The 26,808-nt window shown below is 40.0% G+C and overlaps 1 protein-coding gene across 3 annotated transcripts; it reads right to left on the bottom strand.

Moving 5' to 3' along the window:
• Positions 1-1,926: 1,926 nt before the first annotated feature.
• Positions 1,927-26,596, bottom strand: tubgcp6 (tubulin, gamma complex associated protein 6). Of its 3 annotated transcripts, none has more exons than XM_039769830.1 (26): positions 26,439-26,596; positions 25,154-25,962; positions 20,605-20,768; positions 14,423-14,636; positions 13,874-14,047; positions 11,609-11,730; positions 11,223-11,304; positions 11,032-11,141; positions 10,852-10,946; positions 10,440-10,579; positions 10,208-10,357; positions 9,812-9,893; positions 9,642-9,730; positions 9,337-9,452; positions 9,048-9,186; positions 8,795-8,893; positions 7,572-8,655; positions 7,133-7,185; positions 3,888-4,056; positions 3,629-3,797; positions 3,287-3,428; positions 2,985-3,179; positions 2,770-2,902; positions 2,464-2,677; positions 2,177-2,370; positions 1,927-2,094 (listed from the first exon to the last, which is right to left on the bottom strand). In XM_039769830.1, coding segments are annotated over exons 1-26 (5,031 nt in total). In that variant the 5' UTR covers positions 26,440-26,596; the 3' UTR covers positions 1,927-2,002. The 3 variants fall into 3 exon arrangements, with proteins under 3 accessions (XP_039625764.1, XP_039625762.1, XP_039625763.1); XM_039769828.1 differs by lacking the exon at positions 26,439-26,596 and adding an exon at positions 26,302-26,409; XM_039769829.1 differs by lacking the exon at positions 26,439-26,596 and adding an exon at positions 26,302-26,409 and having other exon boundaries at positions 10,852-10,943.
• Between the last annotated feature and the right edge of the window lie 212 nt (positions 26,597-26,808).

Here is a 26,808-nt window from a genome sequence, read left to right as displayed (position 1 = left end):
GAGGTTCTAGACAACCAGTTCATGGGTCAGGATGGGAAGTCCATGACATCACTTAGGCTTTTCTCTTTAAGTGTGTGGAAATATATCAACCTAAACTGTAAACACTGTTGACTGGTGGAAGGCACACTATAAGGAACTTCTAACCCATTGGATAAACCTTTGGAAAAGGTGACAGTGCTGGAATTATTATTCTGTTCCTCATGGTGATTAAAAAGCTTTATAATGGCAAAGATGTAGGAGAATGAGCTCTGATCAGAAATGCTAAAAGCACTGGATTTCACAGGGTTGCTTTTAATAATACACCAGTGCAATGTTGCATGAAAGGCAGCTGTATGTTTAATCCCAATTTTATACAAAAGTGTTCAAAATGTCTTTTCCACTTTCTGAGGATCACACACCTCAATAAACAGGGAAAGCCTATGTTGAAATTCTTGAACACAAAATTGTCTCCAATAGTTGCATCTTGGATTCCAAAGGAATAATCATCTTAGTAGTTATAAACAGTGTTGTCACATGTACAAGATACAGTGAAACGTTTGCTTGCATGTCCAACAATGACATTGCCACTAGTTTTAAGGAATATTTGCCAGTGCTGTCTATTCAAGTCTACAAAGCACAAGTAAGATTTATGAATGTGCAGTTAATAAACTACCTTGTGGCAGTGGCGTAGCTAGAGTTCGTGCCGCTCGGGGCGGGCAGTGCTTCAGTTTGCCGCCCTCCAATATATCTGAATATGTTAACCTATTTAAACAGAATTAAAATGATGTATAGAGAAAAATTAAGATACATTTTGCATAGATTTATTCATATATAGAGAAACAGCAATAATTTTTCACATATACTTATTTATAAGCATAAGAATATAGTATAGACACACTGATAAGCCATGTTCTAATTATTACTTTAATATAATTACGCTGTGAAAACCAGAACCAGTGTACTGTACAAGTGATAGGTGGGGATGTTTTCTGTGCAGAGCAAGAACGCATTCGGACTGATAGCGAAACGAAATTATAAATTGTAAATTAGTTGTTTTATCTTCCTAGAAATTATTATCGGTGTAATGTTTGTTTATTTTTGTTTTTTCCTCATAAATTTCAACTGCTGTGTCTGATGCCATCACAGAAGGACAGTCTGAAAAATATTTTTGAAGCATTTGTGGATAAAAATCAGAGAATTTTACTTTTCTCATTCATGAGTGATATTTTTCCGAACCTTGCTGCTTACACACGAATTGTACTGAGCCTTTTGGCCAAAAATGCCACCCCCAAAAATGTGCCACCCGGTGCGGACCGCCCCCTCCGCCCACCCCTAGCAACACCACTGCCTTGTGGAAGGTGCTACAATACAGATTTCCAAAAAACTGCTGTATGCCATTCAGTCCATGTACAGTATATGGTGGGAGACAGATTGGCTTGCATAGTTAGGAGGTTAAGATCATTCAAAGTGTGGTTTGGACTTAAGAGAGAGTGCCTGGCCTCCGAGCACCTGAGAAATTCCCATAAGCAACAGGGGAATGCTATTGAAATTTGCGCATTTGGTGTGATAAAGTCTGTTCATGGTTCTTCGCAGCGAAAACAAAAAAAAAATGACATGATATGGTAACGGGTGGTGGTGTTCAAAAGTGGCCTGCGATGGACTGGTGTCTAATCCAAGATCAGTACTCAATACTCTCAACTATTTTTCAGTTTTGTGGTTTGTGCTACACCTTTTCCGTTTTGTAAAGATTCTTTCTTTGGAGGCCACTGTGACTCTAATTTCATTTACAGCAAGCACGTATAATCCTGTTACTGACTCCCCCTAGTACAAACCACAGCATTTGCACCCAACTATTCGCTCACTCAATGCACATTTTCTATATTGTTCAGCACTTTCTTGCTCAGTAGCATACATTGACCTACCTGGGAATGACATACTAGAACGGGATTAGTTCATCGCTTTATTTACATATGTTTACACTGCCAAGTAGGCAGACTCAAGGCTATATATATATATACATCCATCATGAATCTCGATAGTAGCTGTTGAAGTTGATCCGGAGCAGGAAGTCCTCCAAGTGTGGTTGGTAACCCCGATTCACAAGCTTGGTCACAACTGTGTAGCAAAACAAACAGACATTTGAAACAGCAGCCAATCCTGGAACACAATGGGTATCTGCTAAATGTGCTCTATATACCTTTGAAGAGGAAGTGCGAGTAGTGCTTAAATGTGCGGTAAGACTGATGCATGGCTCCAAAATTTGGGTGCTCTGCCACACCCTGCTGGCACTGCCAAGCTTGGGAGATAAGCTGAGCACGAAACTTGAGGATCAGGCTGAAGATGCTGTAGATGATGTTCATTACTGGGGTGGCCTTCTCAGTGAGGAGGCCTCTAAACGACAAAGAGAAAGAAAAGAGTTGAAAGAAAAAGAAAAGATGAGGGAATTTAAGGAAGACAGGGAATGAAGGAGAAAGCACCTCTCACCTGAAGACAGCCTTATTGAGGTAGTCAGCATGTGCACGATATAAATCTTCCAAGTTTCCCACACTGGCCAGCCTCTGGTGGAACTCACTCCAACTGACCTGAAGAATCTGGTTAGCAATGTAGCCCTGAATGACCTTAACAAAGTGTTGCATCTCATGACGGTAGAGTTGTAGCTGCCGGAACTGGGCTGAACCGCCTGCTCCCTTCACAAGTGCTGCAAGGCACAAGACACACATGGGGTTACAGGGTGATTTGTTTAATATGTTGGCCGCCTGTATGAATTTTGAGTTTCAAGAGGCTCCCCACCTGCCCTACGGAGGTGCAGCCAGACATCATGCAGTGTCCACACCATATGCTTGAGTTGTAAAAGGAAGGAGAAGATGCGGTTATACTTGTTCATGCAACTCTCTGTGATGACCACATTCAGAGGCCAGTCCACCTACAAGGGGCAGCAAGGTAGGAGTTAGCTAAAGTTAGTTTAAAGCACTATGCATGTGATCAACTAGCTACTGGATGCCTACCTTGTACTGAAGCTCCAAACAGGCCAGCACATCAGGAGCATGGGGGTGAAAGGCATCAGGCATGAAACGCAGAGCAAAGGTCAGCTTGGAAGCCACTTGTGAGTGACCATGTAAGCTGTACTGCAGTGCCTTGTTGAGGATGGAGTTCAACACTAGAGGAGTCAGTAGTTGACCAGGAGTCTGTCCAGTACCCAACTGTAAACACAAAATGAGAAAATGCTGATCCTAGAAAGATGGAGAGGGACCACACCAGTTCATGTCAGCTACTTAGGTGACCGAGTGAGAAGAAACATTGACTTCACCTTCTCAAACAGCTGATCACTGAGTGACTGGGCAAACTCTCCATCCTCCATTAGCAAGAAGTGACGTAGTGCCTCACAGTGGCTCTCAACACTTAGTTCCACAAAGTAGTAGTCAACAACAGCCTTATTCACCAAGGACACACTAAGGCAGAGCAAAATATGGCATTGTTACACACAAAGGCTGTCACTGTAAAGTTCCATGCCAAACACACAGTCGAGACAGGTGGACAGTGAACAGAGCCTGGTGATACACAGTAGCACACATAACCACCACAGGCCTTAAATATTTGAGCAAGGTGCTAGGTTTGTCCCCCACCAGCACCCGATGGCCAAAGTACTCACTGTGTGACAAGTGGTGATGTGACTGAATGCTTCATCAGTACAGGCAAAGAAACCAGCTCACTGAGTTGCACTGCTGTGGCATCGGTGGCTCTGCGGAGAGCAGGGTCCAGGGGGAGGGCATAGCGGGCTGCAGTGACCTGCTGTAGGAGGGTGGAGTCAGGCAATTGATCTGCAAGAAGGTAGACAGATAAAGGAAGCTGAGCGACTGCTGCCTACTTGCACAGAAGACAGGAGATACATCACTGCTACTAGTACTAACCCATCATGTAGTAACTGTCCTGATATCTATCCACCTCATAGCGTGCTGCCATTGTGTCCAGGTACACCTGCTCACTTTGCCATTGAGGTCCACTTCCTGCAGATTTGCCCAAGGTGATCTTCTCTTCCTGTGCAAGCTTTTTGAGTATTTCTGTGGCCTCTTCTTTCTGCTGCAGAGGTGGCGGAAATGTTAATGCACAATGGACGGTGGACAGGGGCCCAGCAAGAAAGGGCCATGTTACTGGTGAATGGTGTTATTTTTGTAAGTTGCTAAACCATGAGAAGGACAGGGGTTGTCTTTTCTACCTAAATCAAACATTGTGGCTCAGATTTGAAAAAATAAAAGACTGCTTTTTTTTTGTACATTTACTGTAACCTCCTACTCTTGATTTATTATCACCTCAAATCCCTAAAACAATCAGTTTACAGAGATGTAAACAACTGAAAATTGGCAAAGCTCTACTATGGACTGTCCACTTGGAATGTAAATATTTGGAGAAAAACTAGAAAACAGAATACATCTGAACAAAATGAAAAACAGGCAGCTGTTGCTGTCTACTGTGTTTTCATGGTTTGACCTCTCAGTGCTGTCTTACTGGAAGTAATTAGGCCATCCAGCCTTTGGACATTTTTTTCTTCAAACCAAACTACTTGGGGAAGGACAGACATTAAACTTGCATAAACTTGCGCATGTTTTTATTGTACCAGTAATTCTTGTTCCAAGGTAATCCAGCATCAAAAACTAAGGGCCATTTTATTCTCTAATGTCTTAGTGTTTTCTCCCTGGTTTTTGAGGTGTGTGTTGGTATATTGTTTAGTTAGCTCTGGAAGCTAACAGTTGTCAGGAATTTTAGAAACTCCTAGACAATCAAAGCTTTAGAAAATGCAATTATTGCTGCCACTCACAGAACACCTTCTGCATTTCAAAATGGTGGCTGCTGTAAAATCACAGAGAAGATTGGAAGTCAGGAATACATACCCTGCTGCTCCGACTGTAAATCATTACCTGTCTATCTTGATAGGTTTTTCTCTGTTTATATCAGGTCAGTGTTTTAATTACTAACAAAAGGAGCATATATTGTACAACTATGAGACATTGTGCATGTGCTTTAACAAACAAGTCACACTTTTAAATCTTTCTTCATGCGTGTTTATATTGCTGTCATGTTTCAGTACCATGAATTTTTTAAATGCTTTCTGCCCACAGTTAACAGTACATGGATATGTTTTAATATTTTTTTATTGAGAGTTCATCTCTTTAAAGCCACTTTTACTTATGTGAAACATGATGATGCAGTTATTTGAGCTGTTACCCATCAACTTCTGGTTGCGGACTATGTGGAGCCTGAATGAGTTTTCCTCAGGGTACTCCATTTTCCTTCCTACATTCCCAGAGATGTTTGATTAATTGGGAAATGGCCTGGTGTTCCATCTATAATGGAATCCTATCTTACACCCGTTCTGTCCTTCTGTTACCCTGGATTTGAGAAGGTTTTGCTCGATCAGAGCCCTCAAGTTCACTCTAATACGGCCAAAATGGATGCAATATTTTGGTTCCAACCCATTTTCTTAATCAGAAGCCAATCGCTGATAATAACATGACTTGTTAATTCTGTGGGTTTCATTTTAATTTGTCAACAATTCTTATATTATATATTTATTATCATCTGAATGACATGTGTACTTAAGCAGACTAGTAATTCCCAGTCCTTCACTTTTCTCTTCCATTTCTTTGCCAATATTTTATTAAAATAGATGCTTCAGGATGAAAACATATGTGATAGTTGAGACCAACTTAAAGAAAAAACAGCAGTTTAATACTAAAAGAATCAATTATGGGAAGGGAATCTTAGGAAACAAGTTAAATAAAATGAGTCTTAAAAATGTCATTTGAAAATAATTAGCTTCCAACATGGGGAAAAAAAAAACTTTCAGCCATTGTGGCTTCAGACCCACATGTTAAGTGATTTTCAGTTATTCTTGCTGACCATCTCTGCCACCAATGGTTTCATTTTGGTCATCAGAGATTACAACATAGTTGCTCGATATTAACAAAAAAAAACACAACAATAACAACTCGGTTGACAGGCTTTACTTCTTGGCAAGGTTCTTCCATCGTTTTAGACACAAATTTGTCAAGTTATCACAATAGCTGGCCCTCTGGGTGAGAATTACACCTTCTAGTTCTAACTTGCAAATACTGTGTTCCTGGTCGACTAGGTTACAGGTTTATCGGGTCATTACTCTCTCGTGTACAGAGTACAGCCAAATTCTTACAAACATGCGCTCATCAATAACTCCCTGCCACCAATATTAGTAGTTATAACTACACAGCCTCAAAAGTTCTGTTTTTCATACCTGACAAAATCTTAGAACTTATTTGTTGTACATACATGACAATATTTCCTTTTGTAAAACTGTGAAATATGCTGTGTATACATAAACATAAAAATTACTAACAGCACCACTACACTAAGTAGTAACTAAATAATTACTATGCAAATGTTACACGCGTTAGCACAGAATTAAGGATTCTCATATCCCCTAATAGTATGTAGGCCCTAGACGGATTCCTTGACGGGATACCCTCTGTGTGGAGTTTGCACGTTTTCCCCTTGCTGGCACTTTTTTTTGTTTTTTTTTTCCTGAAGACTACAGTTTCCTTCCTCGATCCACAGACATTGTTCATAACTGTTCATATCTATTGTGGCCTGCTGAAAATAACTGTGCAAGTGTGCATCTTGTAAAAAGACAGATGTTCAGTCTAGGTTAAGTTTTGTTTTTCAAAAGGGTGATTCATGTCTTCCTGTGACAATGAAACTAGCAACAATAATGACTATGTTCAGGCTTGATCCAGGTTAATATATTAGATTGGGTCAGGTTATAATTTTGTTATTGCTCAGGCATCTACTCAACACATGATCAGCACTGGGTTTAAGCTCTAATGGGGTAAGGAGATAACACTAAAAATCAATGTCGGTACTAGAAAAGACGTTGGAGAAGCTGGTAGAAAGCATAGAGGCCAGATCACAGAGAGAACATTGGTATATACCAATTATGTAAAGATTGGGAGATATTTCGGTAACTAGAAAAATTTGGAAGGATAAAGAAAAACTTTGGGGCAAAGTACTTAACTTGAAACAGACTAAGATACACAGAGTTATCAATCCCCATGGCTAAATTTTCCATATGTATAAAATTAATTATTTGCATATATTGTCACGCACCCTTGAATAAACTAGTTACCTTATGTGAAATTCTGGACAATTCGTGCCCTTCCTCTGACTCAGCCTGAAGACCTAAAAAACAAAGGAGATCATGTTCTGTGATAAACATAAGATTAGACAGGTAGATAAGTAATGTCCATACCAAGAGAAAGTCAAGCACAGAAGAACAATGTACCACCTCTGTTAACACTGAACACTCTTTCTCTACAGCAGAGGATTTAGTAATGCTGGGGACACTGCTAGTTGTGCAAAGAGGACTAGCGAGTCAAAGAGTAGACCACTTTCTTATCTTTTACTTTTTCAAACTACAGTCATCGAAATCTGCTGATTTCTTAAAATGGATATATCAGAAATTTAAAGTCGAAGTGGCAATTCATATACACAGCTAATATCACAATGTCTAACAGCAAATAACAGTTAAGTTAATAACATTCTTTGAACTTTAGAAATAAACCCACCAGTATTCATGCTGGAAGTAGATGCGTGTTCTTGGATGCTCTGGTGTAGTTGGTCTGGTTCTTCAATCCTTTCCTCAATTTTACTCTTTGTGTCATTAGAGGGTTTGTCTTGAGAAATATCTGAAGTACTCTCTCCCAATTTGATCTTGGCATCTGAAGGGTGGCCATGAACATTCAAGCGTGGGTGAGGCACAGGAACATCTGAAACATTTTCTCCCACCTTGATATTGGCATCTGAAGCATGGCCATGGATGTTCCAGCGAGGTGTGGTTTGGGGAACATCTGACATATTCTCTCCCACTTTAATGTTGGCATCTGAAGCGTGACCATGGATATTCCAACGAGGCCTGGCTTGAACAACATCTGACACATTCTCTCCAACCTTAATGCTGGAGTCTGAAGCATGACCATGAACATTCCAGCGTGGTCTGGCTTGAGCAACATCGGATACGTTCTCTCCCACCTTGATGTTGGCATCTGAAATGTGACCATGAATATTCCACCGAGGCTGGGAAGCAGCAACATTTGCCACATTTTCTCCAACCTTGATGTTTGCATCTGAAGCATGACCATGGATATTCCAACGTGGTCTGACTTGAGGAACTTCTGACATATTTACCCCAATTTTGATGTTAGCATCAGAGGAATGGCCATGAGCTTTTGAACAAGGTAAGGATATACAAACATCGGACACATTTTCCCCCACTTTGCTGTTGTCATCATGAGCTTTTAGATTAACTGAATCTATCGGCAATGCTGTTGACTGCATAGCAGTTTCACACTGAACAACATCTCCAGTGTCCTGCTTAATCATGGTTTCTGACAGCTTTGCTGTTGGTGAGACTTGTGTACAAGGGATATGAAGATCATAGTTCACCTGTGGAATCACATCCCCTTCACACAATTCAGAACCAATATCTGCCAGAGCAGCATCCACCTTGGAACTTATATTGGAGAATTTAGGCAGAAAGTCCTGCATATCCACTGTATCTACTGAACTGCGTCTGTCTTCAGAAGATGGAGTGTGACTCAGTGCCACATTCATTTTAGGAAGAAATGGGGCACTGTATTGATGTGGAGGATCCTAGAACAGAAATTGAAGCTGAACAGTCAAAAAAGAAATACTACAACTAGCAGCAGGCAAGTTTAAAGAAAGCTTGGTGAAGTATGCCAGTCGCTGAACGGTGTACACGAAAGGCAGTACAGACTGACAGTGGTCTTACCAGAATTGGACATGCTGTATCCTTTATCCCTTGCTCTGTTGCATCTTGAGGGTCTTCTTGTTTCACATACCTATCCAAAAGAAACTTCTCAAGTTGGGCCTATAAGGAAAAAAGAATGAGAACAGATCATGGAGGAGAGAGAAAAAGCATATGGAGCAAGAACTGTGGTAATCTGCTAAGTGAGACGGTTTCTTTCAGTTTCATACTTGGGGTTAACAAGGCTAAATTTAGGAAAGAGGTCATATTATTTCACCTGTATCTCCTTTGCATCATTTTCTAAAAAGCTGACTCTAGCTGCTTCTAGCCGGTGTCTCCTGACCTTCCACAAGGCTCTCTGCTCTCGGGCAGCAGCCTCCTCTGTAAGACGACTGTAGTGTTCAATCAGCTCCATCCTGTAGCATAATACAAACACAATTTAAGAAGGAAGCTAGCTGGGAAACTAATGTGCCTATTGTTAGGTGCTTTTTGCAAGGTGGCCACCAGACATAGTACATCTTTGATCACCTTGCATGCTTTTCTATACATAGTTCTTCACCCCTCACCTGGCTTTGTTCTCTAGTTGCTGCTCCAGGACCTGTAATCTCTTCTCTCGATCCCGAAACTCACGAGCAAAGCCAAAATCATTTTCATCCTCTTGTTGTTGTGCTGCTAACCGCCGCTGAAAATGCAGAGAGTCACTTTAGACACAAGCTGTCTAATATACAGGGGTAGTGAAGCAAGATTCTGGGAGAGCGTTAACTTAAAACTGACATCAGCAAATAACAATGCCAACTTCTCAAGGTCGTTTGAGTCAAAATTAGCTTCTAGGAATGTCTTTCCTAGCAGGCCTTCCTCCTATATATTCTACCTGTTGCTCCTTCTCCATTTGTTGTTTCAGCTCTTGAAAAAGCTCACGCTTCTTAGCCTCCTTAGCCAACTTCTGAGAGAGCTGTCGTCCTGCAGACAAATGAGAGACAGTTTCAGCTAAGGAACAACATGAATAATTGCTCATTGGGCTGCCCAGTACAGTATACTCACCTTGGATGGTCTCCAGGGTCTTTGCAGCAGTCTCCTGTACTTGAATTATCAACTCCTGCCTAGCAATTTCTGTCCGTAGGGCCTATGGAAAAATGACACAGGCTGAAGTAAATTTTCCAGGAGTGTAAAATAAGTGAGAGGGTATTAGGATGCTGGGGCTTGTTATCAAGTACATGATAGAACCAAAAGAATGTGAAAGAGATCACTAGAATACTGGGAGAAATGAATATGGAAATGAAAAGACACTTTAGACAAAAAAGCTTAAAGCATCCACTACACCACACCACACTAATGGGAAGGAACAGGGTCTTACAATATGGATACCTTTCCAGCACAGCTTGAGTGTTTGTATCCAGAATATTTGGCTTTTTGCCTATCAAACTCAAATGACAGTACCTTTGCCTCCCTGCTGATGGCACTGTGCCGTGCAATCCTTTCCATGCGGCCTCTGTAGATTTCGCAGTCCCTTTCGATTTCCTCTAGCTCTTGCAGGGAGAAGGTGACGGCTATGCGGGGCACTGACAGCTCAGATGAGCAGATGTAATGCTATCAAGGAAAAAGGGAAGGGACTGAAAAATCTGCTGCAAAGGTAGACATGCAAACAAGCCAAACAAACCAATAACCTCACCATAGGTGAGCAGACTTTGAGAAGATTGACTGTCTTGCCACACATATATATATCATTGGCTATGTGCTGTAGGAAGACTGGAACACACTCTTCCACATCCCTTGAGATCAACACATAACCATGGGTCCAAAAGTGCCGGTCTAGAGGAGAAGTAGTGCAAAGAGAAATAATTATCACAATAAGACTAGAACAGACCTGTTGTGAACAAGGGACAAGAGACCAAGACTGGTGGAAGCACAGACATCATGAACATACAAAACTAAAAGACACACAGAAAGTCACAAAAGGAATGGACAGAATCAGTTAAAAACAAAAACAGAAGTAAAAACAAAGTGATCAAAGTACCCTTCAGTAACATGTATGGAAAGTACAAACATGCAAGCATGTGACACAAAAAGATAGACAGACATACCTCTGCAGCCTAGATAGTCCTCATCAACCTGGATCATAAATTCACCATTGACATCCCGAAATACCCCACTGTACACCCAATCATAGATGAACCTGCTAGGAAAAAGAAACAGATAATTCACTTAACTCTCTGGGAGCCACACCACACAGATGTAAAGAACAAATGGATGTGCACTCCGACCTAGTATAGGGTTCACAGCTGCTACGAAGCAGTGACAGTAGGACAGGGTAATTTTCATTGCTGCAATTACTCTGAGCTTCCTGGTATAAATAGGAGAGCAGCTTCACTCCCTGAAACACAAAGCACAGAGTCAGAGACTGCCAGAGGTGACATATTCATTGGTTGGACATGTTATGAGAAATGTTACTCACAGTGGGGAAGGAGCCAGTGCCCACCCTGCTGAGCCCAAGTGCCCCTGCAGTGCCACCACACCAACATAGCTCTGACAGGTACCTGCAAAGATGGTAACATAGCTGTACAGGTAAGTAACTACAGACTCCCTAAAAGAGTAATGTACTCTGTTCCATAGCATTCAGTAAAAAAAAAAAAAAACTCTCAAGAGACTCCAGCTAAAAGCTTTTCTCACTTCCCCTTTATTTATCTGTTCATATGTTACCATTAGATAAGCTGCCCCTACCATCATTACAAACCTAAAAAGACAAATGTCATTTAATCAAAAAACAACAAAGAGTTCATTCATTTTTTTATTGCAATAGCCCAAGCATAGTTGTAACAAAGTCATGGCAGGGAGGCTCACCTGAGCTGCCGTCCAAGCTTCTTGAAAAGAAAAGCGATATTAAGCAGGCTGAGGGTGTGTGGTGTGGAGAGGACACAGGCCCGGTAATAGTGCAGATAACGACGTACTCCTGCTGTGAAAGCCTGCAAAGGTTAATATTGCTTAGGGTTAGATAGGTCAAATCGCTCACCCAGGTCACTTTTGTAGGGACATACTGTATGACTGTTTGTTAGAGGTTGCAAATCCTGAACAGTGGTCTTAGTAAGGAGGGAAATTCCATGTTGATCTGCTGATACATTTGTCCCTTTCTGTGTTTCTACCCATCTCTCAACCTAAAGGCATTTGTATAGTCCACTAAGGAGCTACAAAACCGTGGATTAGGACAGCCATGAACAAAGTCATCATTTTGGAAATATTTTCTGTATGTCTAATGAAGCAATGAACCTTGAAATTGGCCTTATAATGCACTGTTTATATTGCTAATAAAGAACATATTGGAAAAAGTGCAGGATGTTCAGCAGAGGTGTTGTCCAATAGGATTAGGATGACTCGGCAGCTCAACAGTAAGGTATGAGCCTACATAAGATTTCCAGCATATATGCCCCCCCTGCACTCTAACAAGATCCCTGAAAACATGATGTATCACAAAGCATGAAGACAAATGTAAAAAGTAAGAATCTATTTTAGCACCAAGCAGAATTTCCTCAGAATCTTTTATATTCTTTTAATTGCACATCCATTTAATCATCTGGTTACTCCTTTAGTTAGAATGAATCAACATTTATTGATATTTTACCAGATCCTTCTCAAGGTTTGATTTTCTCGCCTGAAAACTCAAGCACCTTGTTTTTTTCATTTTACCTTACCAATAAGAAACAAAATCCATTCAAATTCTGCCTGTTGTGCAATTCTAATTTGGATGACAATCTCAGGTATTCTGTGTTGTCAGATTAACATAATACATAAAATAACTGCTTACAGGAAAATATGCATATGTGTAGATGTGAAATATGTTTTTTTAATTTGAGATACAAGCAATATAAAGTAAGCGTGTTTTTTATGTTATTGTTGGTGATATGGACAATATAAGTGCAATTACTTTTAAATTGAATAGCAAAAATCAAGTTTGATTGAAATCATATTAGCTTTTTCTTATGTTTTTCTTATAATCGCTGTGACAGTGTTCCTACCTTTTTAAGGTGGTCAGGCTATGAAACCATTACACTATGGTCAAACTGAAATTGTGCATTGTGCAAATCAAAAAGTCCAAATATTAAATTACAGAATTTAATATTTTAAAAATGGACTAGTTACATCTTTACTATTGAGTATTGATCTAATATCCACCCAAGTTCTTAATCTGTTTTTGCACCACAGGGTTACAATCTAGCTGGGGGCTACTCATGCAGGGCTATACAGAAGTTAGGAATGGGACAAAATTCTGTCTCTGGAAGGCATACTAATACTGGGTCAAGTTTGAATGACTAGCTAACTAAACATGAATATCTTTGGAAAGAAGAAGGTAAGAAAAAAAAAAAAAAACATGCAAACTTCAGGAGAATATATGAAATTAGTAGAGTTACCAGTGTGGTCTATGGCAAGCTTCTCATCCCGACCAATACCCCCAGGCCGCCAGGTGGAGCTCTCCCTACAGCATGGAGGTGCCCCGAATACCAGCAGGGAATCATGGACAGTGGAGTTTTCCTTTACAGCCCTGCTGGATACCACAGTAGCCAACAGAGGATGCTGCAGGGATGCCCAGAGAGTCGTATGTGCCCTATAACCCGGAAGTTAGTCTTAGGCAAAGCGACAAGGGAAATGACGTACTTCCGGGATGAAGAAGAAGACTTTTTATCTGAACTGGAAGTGATAGGAAGTTACATGGACTGAAGGGTTGGAAACACTTCCGAGTCAGGAAACATAAAAGGACGATGGGAAATCCCAGACGTTGAGCTGAGCTGGGTGGAAGGGTGGCAATGCATCTGGGAGTAGAAGGATTGGTTTATTATAACCCATGACTGTGGTGCTGTAGTTGTGTCTGGGGCTTGGTGCATAGTGACACCCTTAGTGGTCACACTAGCTACCTACATTGTTGACAGTGTTCTATTTATTCCCTAATTACAGGCACCCTGCTTCCTCTATTTTCACTTGGGAGTGACTGTTACCTGGGTAGGAGTCACTGACTAAGACTAATTAATAACATAGGAGTTGCCACAAGTTTTAGGATACAGGCCAAATATTCAGGCTACATGTTTGTTCTGACGTAACAAACTTTGTGATCACTACCTGAAAAATGAGGCCCTTTTGTGCGCTTGAACTGAAGACTGGCTGGAGTGAAAAGCGACTTAGCCTGAGGTAGTGGGTACCACACTCTGCCAACTCTTCCAGCAGACTAGTCACACTCTCTGTAGAGGTGCCAGAGATAAAGATTCCATGTTTCACCTGGAAACCAGTTGCAGTCTGCAAGATAACATAGATGATTAGAGGGTTTTAATTTACACAAATAACAGCAACACATGCACACCCACATACAATCACATACAATATCTAAATCAATTACACATCTTGTCCCAAATTCACTGCTCCACCTAAAAACTTGAAAATCCAATCCCACAGCTATTCTCAACACAATGACTTTCTAATTCTACTGTAACTCTAACACTCTACAACCTCAATCCCAAATATGTCCTCATTACTAAGAATTCCCAATTACGTGGCTACCACAACGTTGTAATCCCTTGAGCTCTCCTGAGGATTTTTCCAATTCTTTCATTTCCAAACCCTGTAGAATCTTTAGAAATATTACCACTATTGAATGCCATTTGTTGAATTCACCTGGTTCAAAGAGAAAGTTGCTGATGCCACACCAATTAGAACATTGAGAGCATCCTTGACAAGGTCTGCTTCACTCTGTGGACCAGGTTGAGCAAGAGAAAGAGACAGCGAGCCACTCAGCAGGCGGATCTCTGCCTCCCTGATCTGGTGAAGTCGGTCAAAGGCCGCTCTACCAGCTTCAGTCACATACGGATCTTCCTTTTTGCCAGGGGGACTGTAAGACAGAGGAGAAGAATGCAAAAGATCAAGATATTCTATGACAACATAGAATACATTCTAGGACAAAAACAGTGATGCTGTACTATTGAGTACAGGGAAATGGAGAATAGAAATTACAAAATTCCTGATACAATGGGCTTTAATCGCAACCCAGGTTGAACAGAGCAAAGAGTATCAAAATGTCCTTAATCTCAAATTACAGATTATCACATAATCCAAATTTTAAGAATCCTGTGATATGCTCGCAATGTTCCAAACATATGCATTTTGCCACATGGAAGAAGCCATGGAAAATCATGTAGGTTTTGGAGGGCCACGCTGCAGAATACCTCTTAGGGAACAAAATAACATATTTTAAACTTGGAAAAATGATAAAAATCTAATTTTAATGAGTTTCACATTTCACAATTATGAAATTGCATGAGAAACAAATTTTGGGGAAACTTTGCAAACTGTATAGAAAATGAAACTTATCTTTTTAGCTATCACTAGCTATACTACATATATGAGGTTAAATCAAAAAGTAAAAGCAATTTGAAAATTATGCTGTAATCACAACGTATAGAAGCTGACGCCATACAACATGTTCACAATGGTTTATTGGTAGTTCGAACACGCACAGTGCAGCGCTCTGTCATTAGTCTAATTGAAGCCAAGATCAAAAGAAAATGGACACTCCGCTGCGGGACTGCACCATTGTTGAAAAACACACAGTAGTGTGATTTCTTTGGGCAGGAGAGAAACCTGCTGAAATTCTCCAAAATATTTTGGGTCTGTATGGAAGTGAAAACAGCACAAGTCAACAAATGGGAAGAAATATTTAAAGTGGGTAGAGCAAGTGTAACTGGAAAAGTTGATCTGTCGAACATCAACATAGTGCACACAATCCTATATCAACATGGCAATGCCTTCATCAGAGAAGACCAATGGATTACGTTGTCTGCTGTTACTGCACATTTGGATATTGGCTGTGGATCTGCACATGCCATAATCCACAATGACTCTGGGTATCATAAAATTTGTGCAAGACAGGTATTCAAACAGCTTACTGATCTTCACAAGCAATAGCATGTGAAGACTGCCACTCAATTCGTGAACTGTTATGATGAGGACCTGAGTGTTTTGGAGCAGATTTGTCACTGGACTTGAGACATGGGTCTATCACTGTGAGATGGAAATCAAGAAATAAAGTATGCAATGGAGTAAACTGTCCCCTCCAGTAAAGGTCAGGTCAGGCTGGGGAGCATGCACTGGTACAGTGCATTGCCACACCCACCACAAGACAAAAACAGATCGGGATCTAGCCCCACCCATCCGGAAATGACCCTCTATCTGATGCAGCCAGGTGTTACATGAGTGTCCCCTTGGCCTAGTCCAGCAACTCGAGTCCTCAACAATGAGGATCCTGCAAGCCAGATCATCCTCTGGGAATCGCCATAAATGGAGGTAGTGCCAGAACTGACACTCCCTCACCATGCAGGTAATGTGCTTCATTCAGGACTCCATGAGCAACCCGCTCATTTGACACAAAGTCAAACTAGCAGTACCCAAGGATTTTCCGAAGAGACATATTACTAAAGGAGTCCAGTCTTTGTCTCCGGTCACTGGATAGCGTTCATGTCTCGCAAGCATATAGCAAAACAGGAAGCCTTGGACCTTTGTTCTTTTGCATACATATTGGAAGCGCCACACATCCTTTTCCAGCGACCTCATGACCACCCCATGCTCTCCTGATCCGTCTCCTGACTTCATAGGAAGAGTCACCAGGAACATGAATGTCACTGCCAAGGAAAGTAAACCTCTCAACAAGGTTGACAGATACAAATGCTGATGGCTGTGCCTAAGGCCGTGTTTATACTTCACGCAACACGTGCGTCTATGGACACTACTACTACGCAAGTGTTGTACTGTTTATACTTGCACGTGTACTTTACATAAATCTGGAAGATTCCACCAGGTGGCAGTACGAGATATCATCATGGTGAGAACAGGTTCGGCTTCTCTGTGTTGCGAATTGTTTGAAACACCCATTACATTCCACGGAAAACTTGCCGCAATATCTCTGAAAAGGATGTTTAATGATTACATCCATCAATCCAGGGATGCACCCACTCCAGCTAGCATTGGGCATGAGGCAGAAACAAACCCTGGATGGGGCCTCAGCTCACATACATTAGTGTCATTTTAGCATCATCAAATCCCCAAATCTTCATGTCTTTGGAAGAAAACTGGAGCACACTGTGAAAACCCAGAAGGAAAACATGCAAACTCCAGGCAGGGAACACCAGGGACGTGACTCCCTGCAAGGCAGCAGCGCTACCGCTCCGGCACCCCCACATGTTTAATTATTAACAGTATTCAGTATTTAAATGAACAATTTATCTGTAAAATGTAACATGCATAGTTTAATGCATTTCATCGTGAAGCTGATATCAAGTATAAATCAAAGGATTCTAAATGTGTAGAGAGCTGGAATATAAATTTAATGCGTTCTGTGTGGAGATTGCTGCTTGCCACTGCTGTCAATGCAGGAGGAAACCTTGGAAGCATGTAGAGATTAACAACTGGGTCGGTTTTAAGATGATGTTTATGACTGTCTACTTCAACGATAAAATAAATCTCGAAATGTCACCTTTAATCTCATAATTTAAGATGAAATTTAATTACAAAATACACTTTTTCACTGTGTCCCTAACTTTTTTTTCTCTGTGGCTTAAATACGCCGCTATACATTCTGATGCGGTTGTGAAGGAGCAAAAAAAGGCATAGAAGATGCTATGTTAGACCTTCAAAATATATCGTGTCATTACAATGGGGGATATGCAATGCTTGAATATAAAAGCACCACAAATGTATTTGTATGTCGGTATTTTGCTTCAGCACAGTAAACCATTCATCAAACATTGAAGTAGGCACATTGATCCTGTAGAATCCATAGAGTGGGTTTCTGTCACATGTAGACAGTAAATAGAGACTCTGATGTGACGTTTCGACTTTATCACACTGCACCCCCGGACTTTTTGCTGGTACTGCAACTCGTGCACGTGTCATGTTAATTTCGGAGGACGTGCTCAGAGGATGCTTCAAAGAAACGCTAGCAATGCATGGCAGCCATAATGTGTGCATGTACGCATTCTGAGCGTGAAGTATAAACCAGCCCTAAGAGGTTATTAAAGGCCTGGATCTTGGTTGTTATAGAGGATACTCCCAATCCCTGACACTCAGACTCCTTGTTCAGTCTCTTGAGAGCCCCAGTCAGAGACTCCATTGACTCCACGGTGACCACAGCATCGTCAACAAATTCAAGATCAGTGAATCTATCTTTGCCAATAGATGCCCTACAGTAAAGAAGAAATTCAAATGACAGACATCCATGAAGAAAATCATGATGACCTTCTTTTGGGACATGAAGGGTCCTATTCTGGTGCATTTTCAGGAACATGGACAATCAATTACCAGTGCAGTATCCCGTGCTAAGAGGAGGAATGTCTTTAAAAACAGTCATGCTGCTCTATGACAACACACATCACCATGCACTGGCTGCAACAGCTGTGGTTTGAATGTCTTCCATATCCCCCTAACAGCCTTGATCAACCACAAAGCGACTATCACATCTTCAAGTTCACTTCTAATGATAAGGTTAAGAAAGTGGTGCAGACCTGGACGTGGGACTAGAAAAAAAGATTATTCTCCTAAGGAACTAAGATATTAGTGGAACGATACAAGAAGTGCATTTACTTGCAGGGAAATTATGTGGAAAAGTGATATATTTTTTGTTTTGCTCAGAGTTATCAGTATTAATGGGTAAGTTGCCTTTATTTTTTTATTCTCCCTCGTATGACTGAATGAGTAATTGAAGACAGCTATATAAAATGGCAGTAGTATGACTTCAACCAGTCCACTAAAAATTAGATGCTGTCATTTGGCTGGGGGTTTGAATAATTGATGGTTCAGATGATAGACATCTACTATAATTAATTAGATGCTATGATTTAACTGTAAGATTCTGCATTTATTGTATTCATGGTGCAATTTCAGTTTTCATGTTATATCTACAACGGCATTTGTGTTCATTTGTGTTATGTTAAAACTCAAATATACACTAACCTCTGAGAGTGTGGAGGTGTGTGTAAGACTAATCCCTGAAATGGACTGGTACCTCATTTATAGTTGTCTCCTGCCTTGCTGTCAATTCTAACAGGACTGGATTAAGAATGATCTGAAATGTTATGTAATTATGAATAATCATCACAATATTCAGCAGACTTCGAGGCACACAAATTCACATTTATTATTAATGGATTAAAGAAATTGATTTCCTTAGTAATTTAAAAGACCGCAGATTTCTTTCGCCCATTAGTTCAAATGAGAAAGGAAGGGTCTTTTTATTAATCGATTTACTTGTTTTTTTACAAACAGGGGATTTCTTTTCACACACTTCCTAGTTTATGTTGCCAGTGATTGAGTTTAAGGCTGAATGAAGGTAAATAATTTTCCACACACTGCAACTCTGACATTGTTCTAGGAACAATAGAATCCCTAGGATATTACATTTAACACTATTAGGTACCTATAAGGAGAATGACAATAGATCTTTAAACGTATTATCATGATAATCACAACAATCGTTTAAGCTTAATGGCCACTTCCCAGTTTCTCTGATCACCTACCAAATCTTTTTCCATTGTACTAGACATCTTTAGAACAGAGGTGAGATACATACATTTCATATCATTCTGGTGTACCTCTTCACCCATCTCCCTCTGTCCTTTGCTCCACATTCCCAAAACACCTTTTCTGTTTTTCCTCAGCACAATACACTGCCTGTGTCCTGGTGTTAGGACTACGGTCATCATCCTTCCTGAATGTTGTATAATGCAACTAAAGGAGGCTGGCAACAAGAAGGATATTCAGTCTTAAAACTTTCCAATATCCCCTTGACAATAAGATACAAAGACATTTAAAGATACAAAGACATTTTTAAATTTAAAAGACATTTACACAGTAGTTTATTATTAAAAGGTGCTGTGTAACCCATGTCTGATCCCTCCCAAATGCATAAGAAAACTTTTTTAAAAAATGCCATTAAAATGTCCACAATGTTCGGGCCTATTGTATGTTGTCCAATTATATACATACACGTATCATAATTTGTACTGTTTTGTTTATGCTTATCTTCTTACCAGTCCAAGATTGTGCAACAGCATTATATACAGTACATAACACATAGAGTCTCTGTATTATATAAAAAAAATCCTTCGACGCAACAAGACTTTTTGGAAGAGATTTTTTCAAGTCCCGCGAGACAAGACTTTTGCCTTGAGATTTTTTTCAAGTCACGCCCTCCTCTCAAACATTTTCGTGTATATGCTTTTGTCAGATACACTGTCTGCGCTCTCAGCTCTTATACATTATAACGTTTTCCTTCACTTTAAGTTCCCAATTAATAAAGATGTATTATGTCCCAATCTTATAGAAGAATTTCATCGTCAACATAAAAAATGAGTACATGTGCAATCCTAGCTCCGAGAAACGAGAAAGTCAAACGAATTAACATCAAAAAAGTCAATTGGTTACACATCAAATTGGTTAAATGCGTCCAAAAATCGCCAACAGTTATGTGGCAAATTGGTTAAATGCATATTAATACACTATGCTGTTGGTGGTGACCGTGCAGAAGATGAAAACAACAACTTACAATATCCCAAAGAATATCCACAACCGTTAACAACGTCCGGTCTTACAGCGCACAAATTAACCACCAAAGCATTAAGTATATCCCCACTTACAACCATTCAAGTTTTCTTCTCCAGGCTTATTGGTTCGCACTACATTTAAAAAACAGGCAAGATAAAAACACACACCACTGTCCTTCACAACAATAAGATGTTTAATAAGCCCCAAACACTCAGCATGGTGAAACACATCCAAGCCAATCTCCCACCCTAGGCAAAAACACTCACCAGCCAATACGCTCCCAACAGCGCCTCTGACTGGGTTCATAATTGAGTACTGCTTCCCAGATGTCAAGGTCAGGTGTCAGACTGGGCTCTGACTGGGAGTCTGGTGTCAAATTCGAGGCAGACTGGAACCCTTCATCTTCTGACTGGTCAACACTTGGAGGAACCTGAAATAAAGAAGGTTAATACATCATATCTTAGCATGCACATGGGATGAGGGGGAGGTTAGAAATGAAGTGCCAAATCTGAGCCTGGGGAAAAACCTTCCTGTCTGAATCTATGAGAGGTGTCATGGCATTTCCTTTCATCCTCCTACATTGGGCCTTTAAAAGCACTGCCCTTTCACAGTGTGATGCAGTCTCACTGCATGTGCCTACTCTGAGTGTCAGAAAGCTTTGCTTTTAAGTTTATCGTTTATAAAATGTAATTCAGAAAGCTTTGCTTTTAAGTTTATTGTTTATAAAATGTAATAGTTTCACAGCATTATTATTATTAATGTTTGAAGGTTGTTACATGTATGTATGTCTTTGTACATGGAATTTGTGACACATTACACAGGCAAATTGACCCTGATGTCATTTGGCTCAAAATGATACAACTCATTAAGGAAGCAGATTATTTCTGCTGACTTACATTTTAAAAGTATCTGTAGTGATTGGGCTTCATTTAAAATAATATTTTAGGCTTATTTTATTTTATGCACTTTTTACAGTTTCATACTGTTGGTGGTTCACTACAGGCCAAGTCATTCAAGTAAAATATGTTCCATTTCACTTCAGTGCAAGGCAGGAACAATCCGTGAACGGCGCGCCAGATCCTTGCTAGCGTAGCGACACCGTGTCCTTTAATTATTAACAATATAAATGATTTAAATTAAGTTAAAGTTTTATCTGTATAACATAATAAACATATTTTGCTGCATTTCATCTTAAAAATGATATCATCATCATATGTAAATACGTGCTTTATAAAGTGGCTCAGGTTGTGCAATATTATAACTGTATCGCAAGTTTACAGTGAGGTAATTGTACTTATAAGTACAAACAGTTCCACAAGGAGCAGTTGACAGACTGGTTGATTGCGTTTAGAGCTCTTGGGATGAAAGTCTTTCTGAACCACGAGGTCCGTAGAGGAAAAAGATTTTGAAGTGTATGCCGTGTGAGAAGCAGCTTAAATAGGAGGCATGGCTGAGGCAGCGTGTGTTTGATGCTGTATACTGATAATTCTCTTTCCAATCAGCTGCTCCAAGTGGTGCAGTGAGAGTAATATGGAAAAAGATGATCTGCTGTGACAACCACTAACGGGAGCAGCTAAAAGAAGAAAAAGGTGGTGCAGTGACAGTAACAACGCTAAAGCAGTTATGGTATTTGGAATAGTTTGACCATTCTGTGGACCATTATATTGTTGAAGGTTAACTACAATCAGATGCATTAAACTAATAAGCAATATGTGGTTAATTTCAGTGTATTTATAAAGCCGCGTCAAAGATATGGATCTGAAAAAGAAAGATAAACCACACAGGAACAGTAGCACTGCTTTGACACTGGGTGCCACCAGTCTGCAAAACCAAGTGGAGAACTTGTGTACGACAGGGTATGAGCTACCGTGGAAATGTGCGTGGCTTTACAGGAAGTCTAGGTCTTATACATCGCGATTTGAACGTGGAAACCTTCTTACACAACATTTTTGTGAGTACCCACCGTTTATACATGAGGCCCCTGACTTGGTTAAAGACACTTAAAACGAAAAGGAAGGAATGACCTATGATTCTTGTCAGAAAGACTTTACCTAGCAGTAACGGGAAGGTCAGAAAACATAAACTCAATGTAGCCAAAGATAGGAAGGCTAAAATGTTTCTCTGACCTGTGTCACTAATGTGTGTTGTGCTTGCTATTTCTATTACTCTAAAAGTAATTGCTGTCTTTATAGTAGTATTTGGTCAATACCAGGTGAGGAGTGTCACAGCACTGCATTGCCTTCTGTAACAAAGTAGTTTTCTTTCATTCCCCTACACTGAGCCTTTAGAAGCACAGCCCTTTCACGATGTGATGAGGTCTCATTCAATTAACCTATATTAAACCTCAGAAAATATGGCTTGTAACTTTATTTATTGTTTATATAAGATTTGTTTTAACAGTTTGGTGGTAGTAGTAGTAGTATTAATGCTTGAACATTAAATATTAATATATATTTATATCTTTGAACTATTTTTTGTGATAAAGTAACACAGGCAAATTGATGCTAATGTCAGGTGTCTCTAAATGATGCAACTGGTTAAGAAAACAGGCAATTATTTATTCAGACTTACACTTTAAATGTAGTGATTGTGCTTCATTTGCAATATTAAACTGATTTTATGTACATTTTCAGAGTTTTACAATGTTGGTGATTCAGCATAGAGCAAGATATTCAAATAAAATCTGTTCAGTTTATTTCAACACTTAACTCTTAGTCAGTCACATTATCTAGCCATCTGTCAAGGTTTGAAAGCTAGGCATAGCAGGGGCACAATAAGAGGTGATCAAAAAGTTTTGAGCCCAACTTAATAAGTGAAACACCAATAAAACAAAACAAGATTTATTTTTCAGTACAATCCCTGTGAAGACTAATATGCTTGTCTTAACCTTCGCAAAAACTTTCTGTGACCCTCTAATAAACTGAAAGATTTCTCTTGTACAACCCCTCTTCTGCACATGGCCTGACAGAGAAACACAGGTCACATAGGTAGTGTGTTGTTAGTTGAATATGGCCTCTGCTGGTCTTATGTGGTTTTGTAATTCATGTAAATAAAGAAATACACCACCCAGAAATGATATTTTTATGTTACTAATTCCATGTAGTTTGTAATGATGGCCGAGAAAATATTTTCTTTTCATGCAGGACTGAGATAAAAAAAAAAAAAGTTCTGATACAATATAAATCTGTGGTGACCAACGCTGGACAACAGCGAACAGTATCAAAAACTTCATTAAAGAATCTGCTGGTGCTCTTGTCACATAATCCACATACAAAGTCATTCAGTTGTATGCTCATAATGTTCAAGCACATGTATTTTTACTAATACATTGCTACATAAATCACTTTGAAAAACACTCTCATTAACTAAAATATACTTTGATGCGAATGAGTTTTAGACCCACTTCCCATTGTTACATTAATACACTTATCCACATCTGCAATATCTTGGGATTATTTACCATCAGTCTGTGAAGCTGCATAGGTTAATTAACCTGCTTATTGAAGCATATCACATATGCCCACACTCGATTCCCGATGATGTTCTCACTTGCTTTTCTTTACCTTTTAATCTTCAGTTGTACAGATCTCTCACTGAACTGTGCACTGTCAACATCATGTGAAATGCAGTGCTAGACAACGAATAAGCTGTTACTAGGCAGGCCCCATAACCAATGATAGAAGGGGGAGGTGATTTTTCAATTCAAATGCTCAGGCACATCTGTACACGTTCTGCTTTAGATCACAAGAAAGTTTTCAGGAAAGAATAAACATTCTGGGCACCCCACATGTACAGATCTTGCTCATGTTTAACTCTTTATGAAGAATGGATTCAACTGATCTATACCTAATCCCTATAGTTTCTGCTATCTCAAGAACCATCGCTATTCTATCCTCCATTATGATCCATGCATGATAATAACATTTACCTTGAGTCACTTTGAAAGACACCTTGTTACAACAAATTTCTGTAGTCCATTTCTTAACTGTGGTATCTGAAGGGGACTTGTTCTGGTAAAACTTAGCAGAAAATGAATTTTTAAAGAAGTATTTTTCTTGAGTGTTAGAAGTTCAATGACAGTACAGCACTTGGATTTTTTAGGTTTTTAACCAAGAAATATATATTATAAAAATGCTAGACACTAGTAATTAATATATTTTAATACAGATAAACTAATACAAAACCAATACCTTAGAATAACCCTTTTGATCACATCTCACAGTACTAGCCAAAGCACCAGAATTCAATTTCACAAGACATGAAGGCTTTTGTTTTATAAGAATCTATTGAAACAAGCTTTGTAATTAATTTGCAAGAGTATATAAACATTTACTGTATACACACAGATGTCATGCTCAACTCCAGGGTTTTTACAAGCAGTGCAGCCAAGGTGTTTAAACTGGCTGCGAATTTTTAATCAGATTCAATGAGGTGATTTTGCACCCCTGCATACCACTGATAAAAACACAGACTCCTAAAGCTTGTGCTCAGCTCATCTAAATTGAGCTAAGATATAGTATTACATGAATATGCATATTAAGGAAATACTGAATCAGTATATCCACAATATAAAAAAGACAGGCTTCATCCGATCCAAAAAAAGGAAAGACAAAAATCTAAGCCTGTATAAAGGAAAGTGTAAGCAAAAAGAGAGAAGGAGTAAAGCTGAAGGGGTTCCTCAAATTAGGTGTGTTTGTTTCCCAAGACTAAGTTTACTTAAAGACTATGTAGATCCAACAGTGTTCCACAGTTCTAAAAACAGATAATTCAATTATCATAAATATGTAATTAAACCAGGAAAAGAGGCAGTCTTACCCGAATTGCCAGTCCAGTCAGCTCTGCGTTACTGGGAACTGGAGGCAGGTCCAAGCGAATGTCCAGGTCTGAGGTACGTGAGTGAACCAGGGCTCCAAACAGAGAAAGGCGAGTTTCCCGCTCAAATCTCTCTTCTCCTTCAAAAGGTCCTCTCCCTTGCATCCGAAGGGTGCTCAGCCCCGTTCCTGGAGGCGCATCCATAACAGTCATTGTTCTATGCACACTGTCAATAGCTGTCCATTCTTCACCACACACCATCGCCCGAGCTCGGGCCTCTAGCTGCCGCAGCTCTGGATCTTCATAACCTGTCAACTCCTGCTGCCGAATAACCTTGCGAGTACGGCGAAAGAAATCTCGAGAGAAGAGTTGGGGTGAAGGGGGCACTGAGCCTGCTAAGTCCACCAGCAGGTCCAAGACTGCACCAGTTTCCTGCAGCATGCCAGGTCCATCCAGCATTGCCAGTAATTCTTCCAAACGCTGAGCATCCTCCTCCCTACCACACACGCGCAGATTAAACGACAGCATCAGTACCTTGTTCTTCCCTGGAGTTGTGGACACTCCAGAACCAACTGAAGCAGTCTTGGATGTCCGCATATCCTGGAAAATTCGGGAAAGCAAGATCCCATAGGCTTTCTGTTTTAGCCGTCGTTTCCACACCTCTCTCAAGGCTCCTGTCCTGGGCAGGCCTGCTAGATGAATTTCACACAAATCACTGACCAGTCGGGTTATGCCCATGGTGCTGCCCACCACAGAATCTCTACTCAACGAACCCATGCCAGGCATGTCCACTCGTCTGAAGAGAGCAGCCACTATGGAAGAAAAGGATAAAAATTGGAGCATGAAAAAATAAAGCAACCAAGCAAACATCCCTAGCCTGCTCAGTTGCTCTTTTGCTATTCATTGCATTCACTGCAACATTCATTTGACTTTTATTGACTTTACAACAGGCTAACAGCATGGACAGTAAGAAAACTACGTGTTTTTCGCAGAAGTTTTTTTTCTGTCACCTACTGTTGTTATATTTCTTACACTGCGTCTTAAGATAATGCACGCCGTTAAAGGCACTATATAAAACAATGATCGATTGATTCTACTTTCTTGAGCCGAGCCTGACACCCCCAACTATACCCGCCTTTACTCTTTGTTACCCTCGCCCTTCGGCTTCCACTTCATGATTTCTCTGCGTTCCCTGACACTCTTATCTCCATAGCTTCACGATGGTAAACTGCACTGCCGCGTAACCTAACGGCTGCTTTTGCCGGAATTTCAGCTCGGGCAGACTTACTCTTGATCCTTAAGCATGACTCGTCGTGAAGTCTACCGAACAGTTTATTTGAAGACAATTCCTGTGTACCACAAAATTAAAAATCCCCAAATACATAACTTTGACTACTCTTTGCTATGATATTAAATTAGAAGCAGAATAGAACTACTTCCGGTCTGAAACGAACAGCAATGTGTCAAAATAAAAGTCTCTCTCGTTACAGTATTGCAGCAGACATTTCTGTGTAATAAACCTGAGCAGTGCAACAGGAAAATTGCAGTTTTTTTTAAACTTTTCTTAATAATTCAAAAGATTTTTCTAAATAACAAACTTATGACTTGGCTAAAGTCAGTTTGTGCTTCTTTTAAATATAGTTATGACCTGTATTTTC

Source organism: Polypterus senegalus, chromosome 11, assembly GCF_016835505.1.
Source record: "Polypterus senegalus isolate Bchr_013 chromosome 11, ASM1683550v1, whole genome shotgun sequence".
Classification (NCBI taxonomy): domain Eukaryota; kingdom Metazoa; phylum Chordata; class Cladistia; order Polypteriformes; family Polypteridae; genus Polypterus; species Polypterus senegalus.
The sequence above is the reverse complement of the archived record's forward strand: the minus strand, read 5'-3'. Positions and strand labels throughout refer to the sequence as shown.

Coding starts and splice junctions, on each gene's coding strand:
- tubgcp6 (XM_039769828.1), bottom strand. CDS start 26,326: ATGAAGTGGAAGCCGAAGGGCGAGG. Junction 11,731..13,873: donor AAAAGGGCCTCATTTTTCAG/GTAGTGATCACA, acceptor TAACCTTTGCAG/GCTTTCACAGCAGGAGTACG. Junction 8,656..8,794: donor ATACAGCATGTCCAATTCTG/GTAAGACCACTG, acceptor TTTCTGTTCTAG/GATCCTCCACATCAATACAG.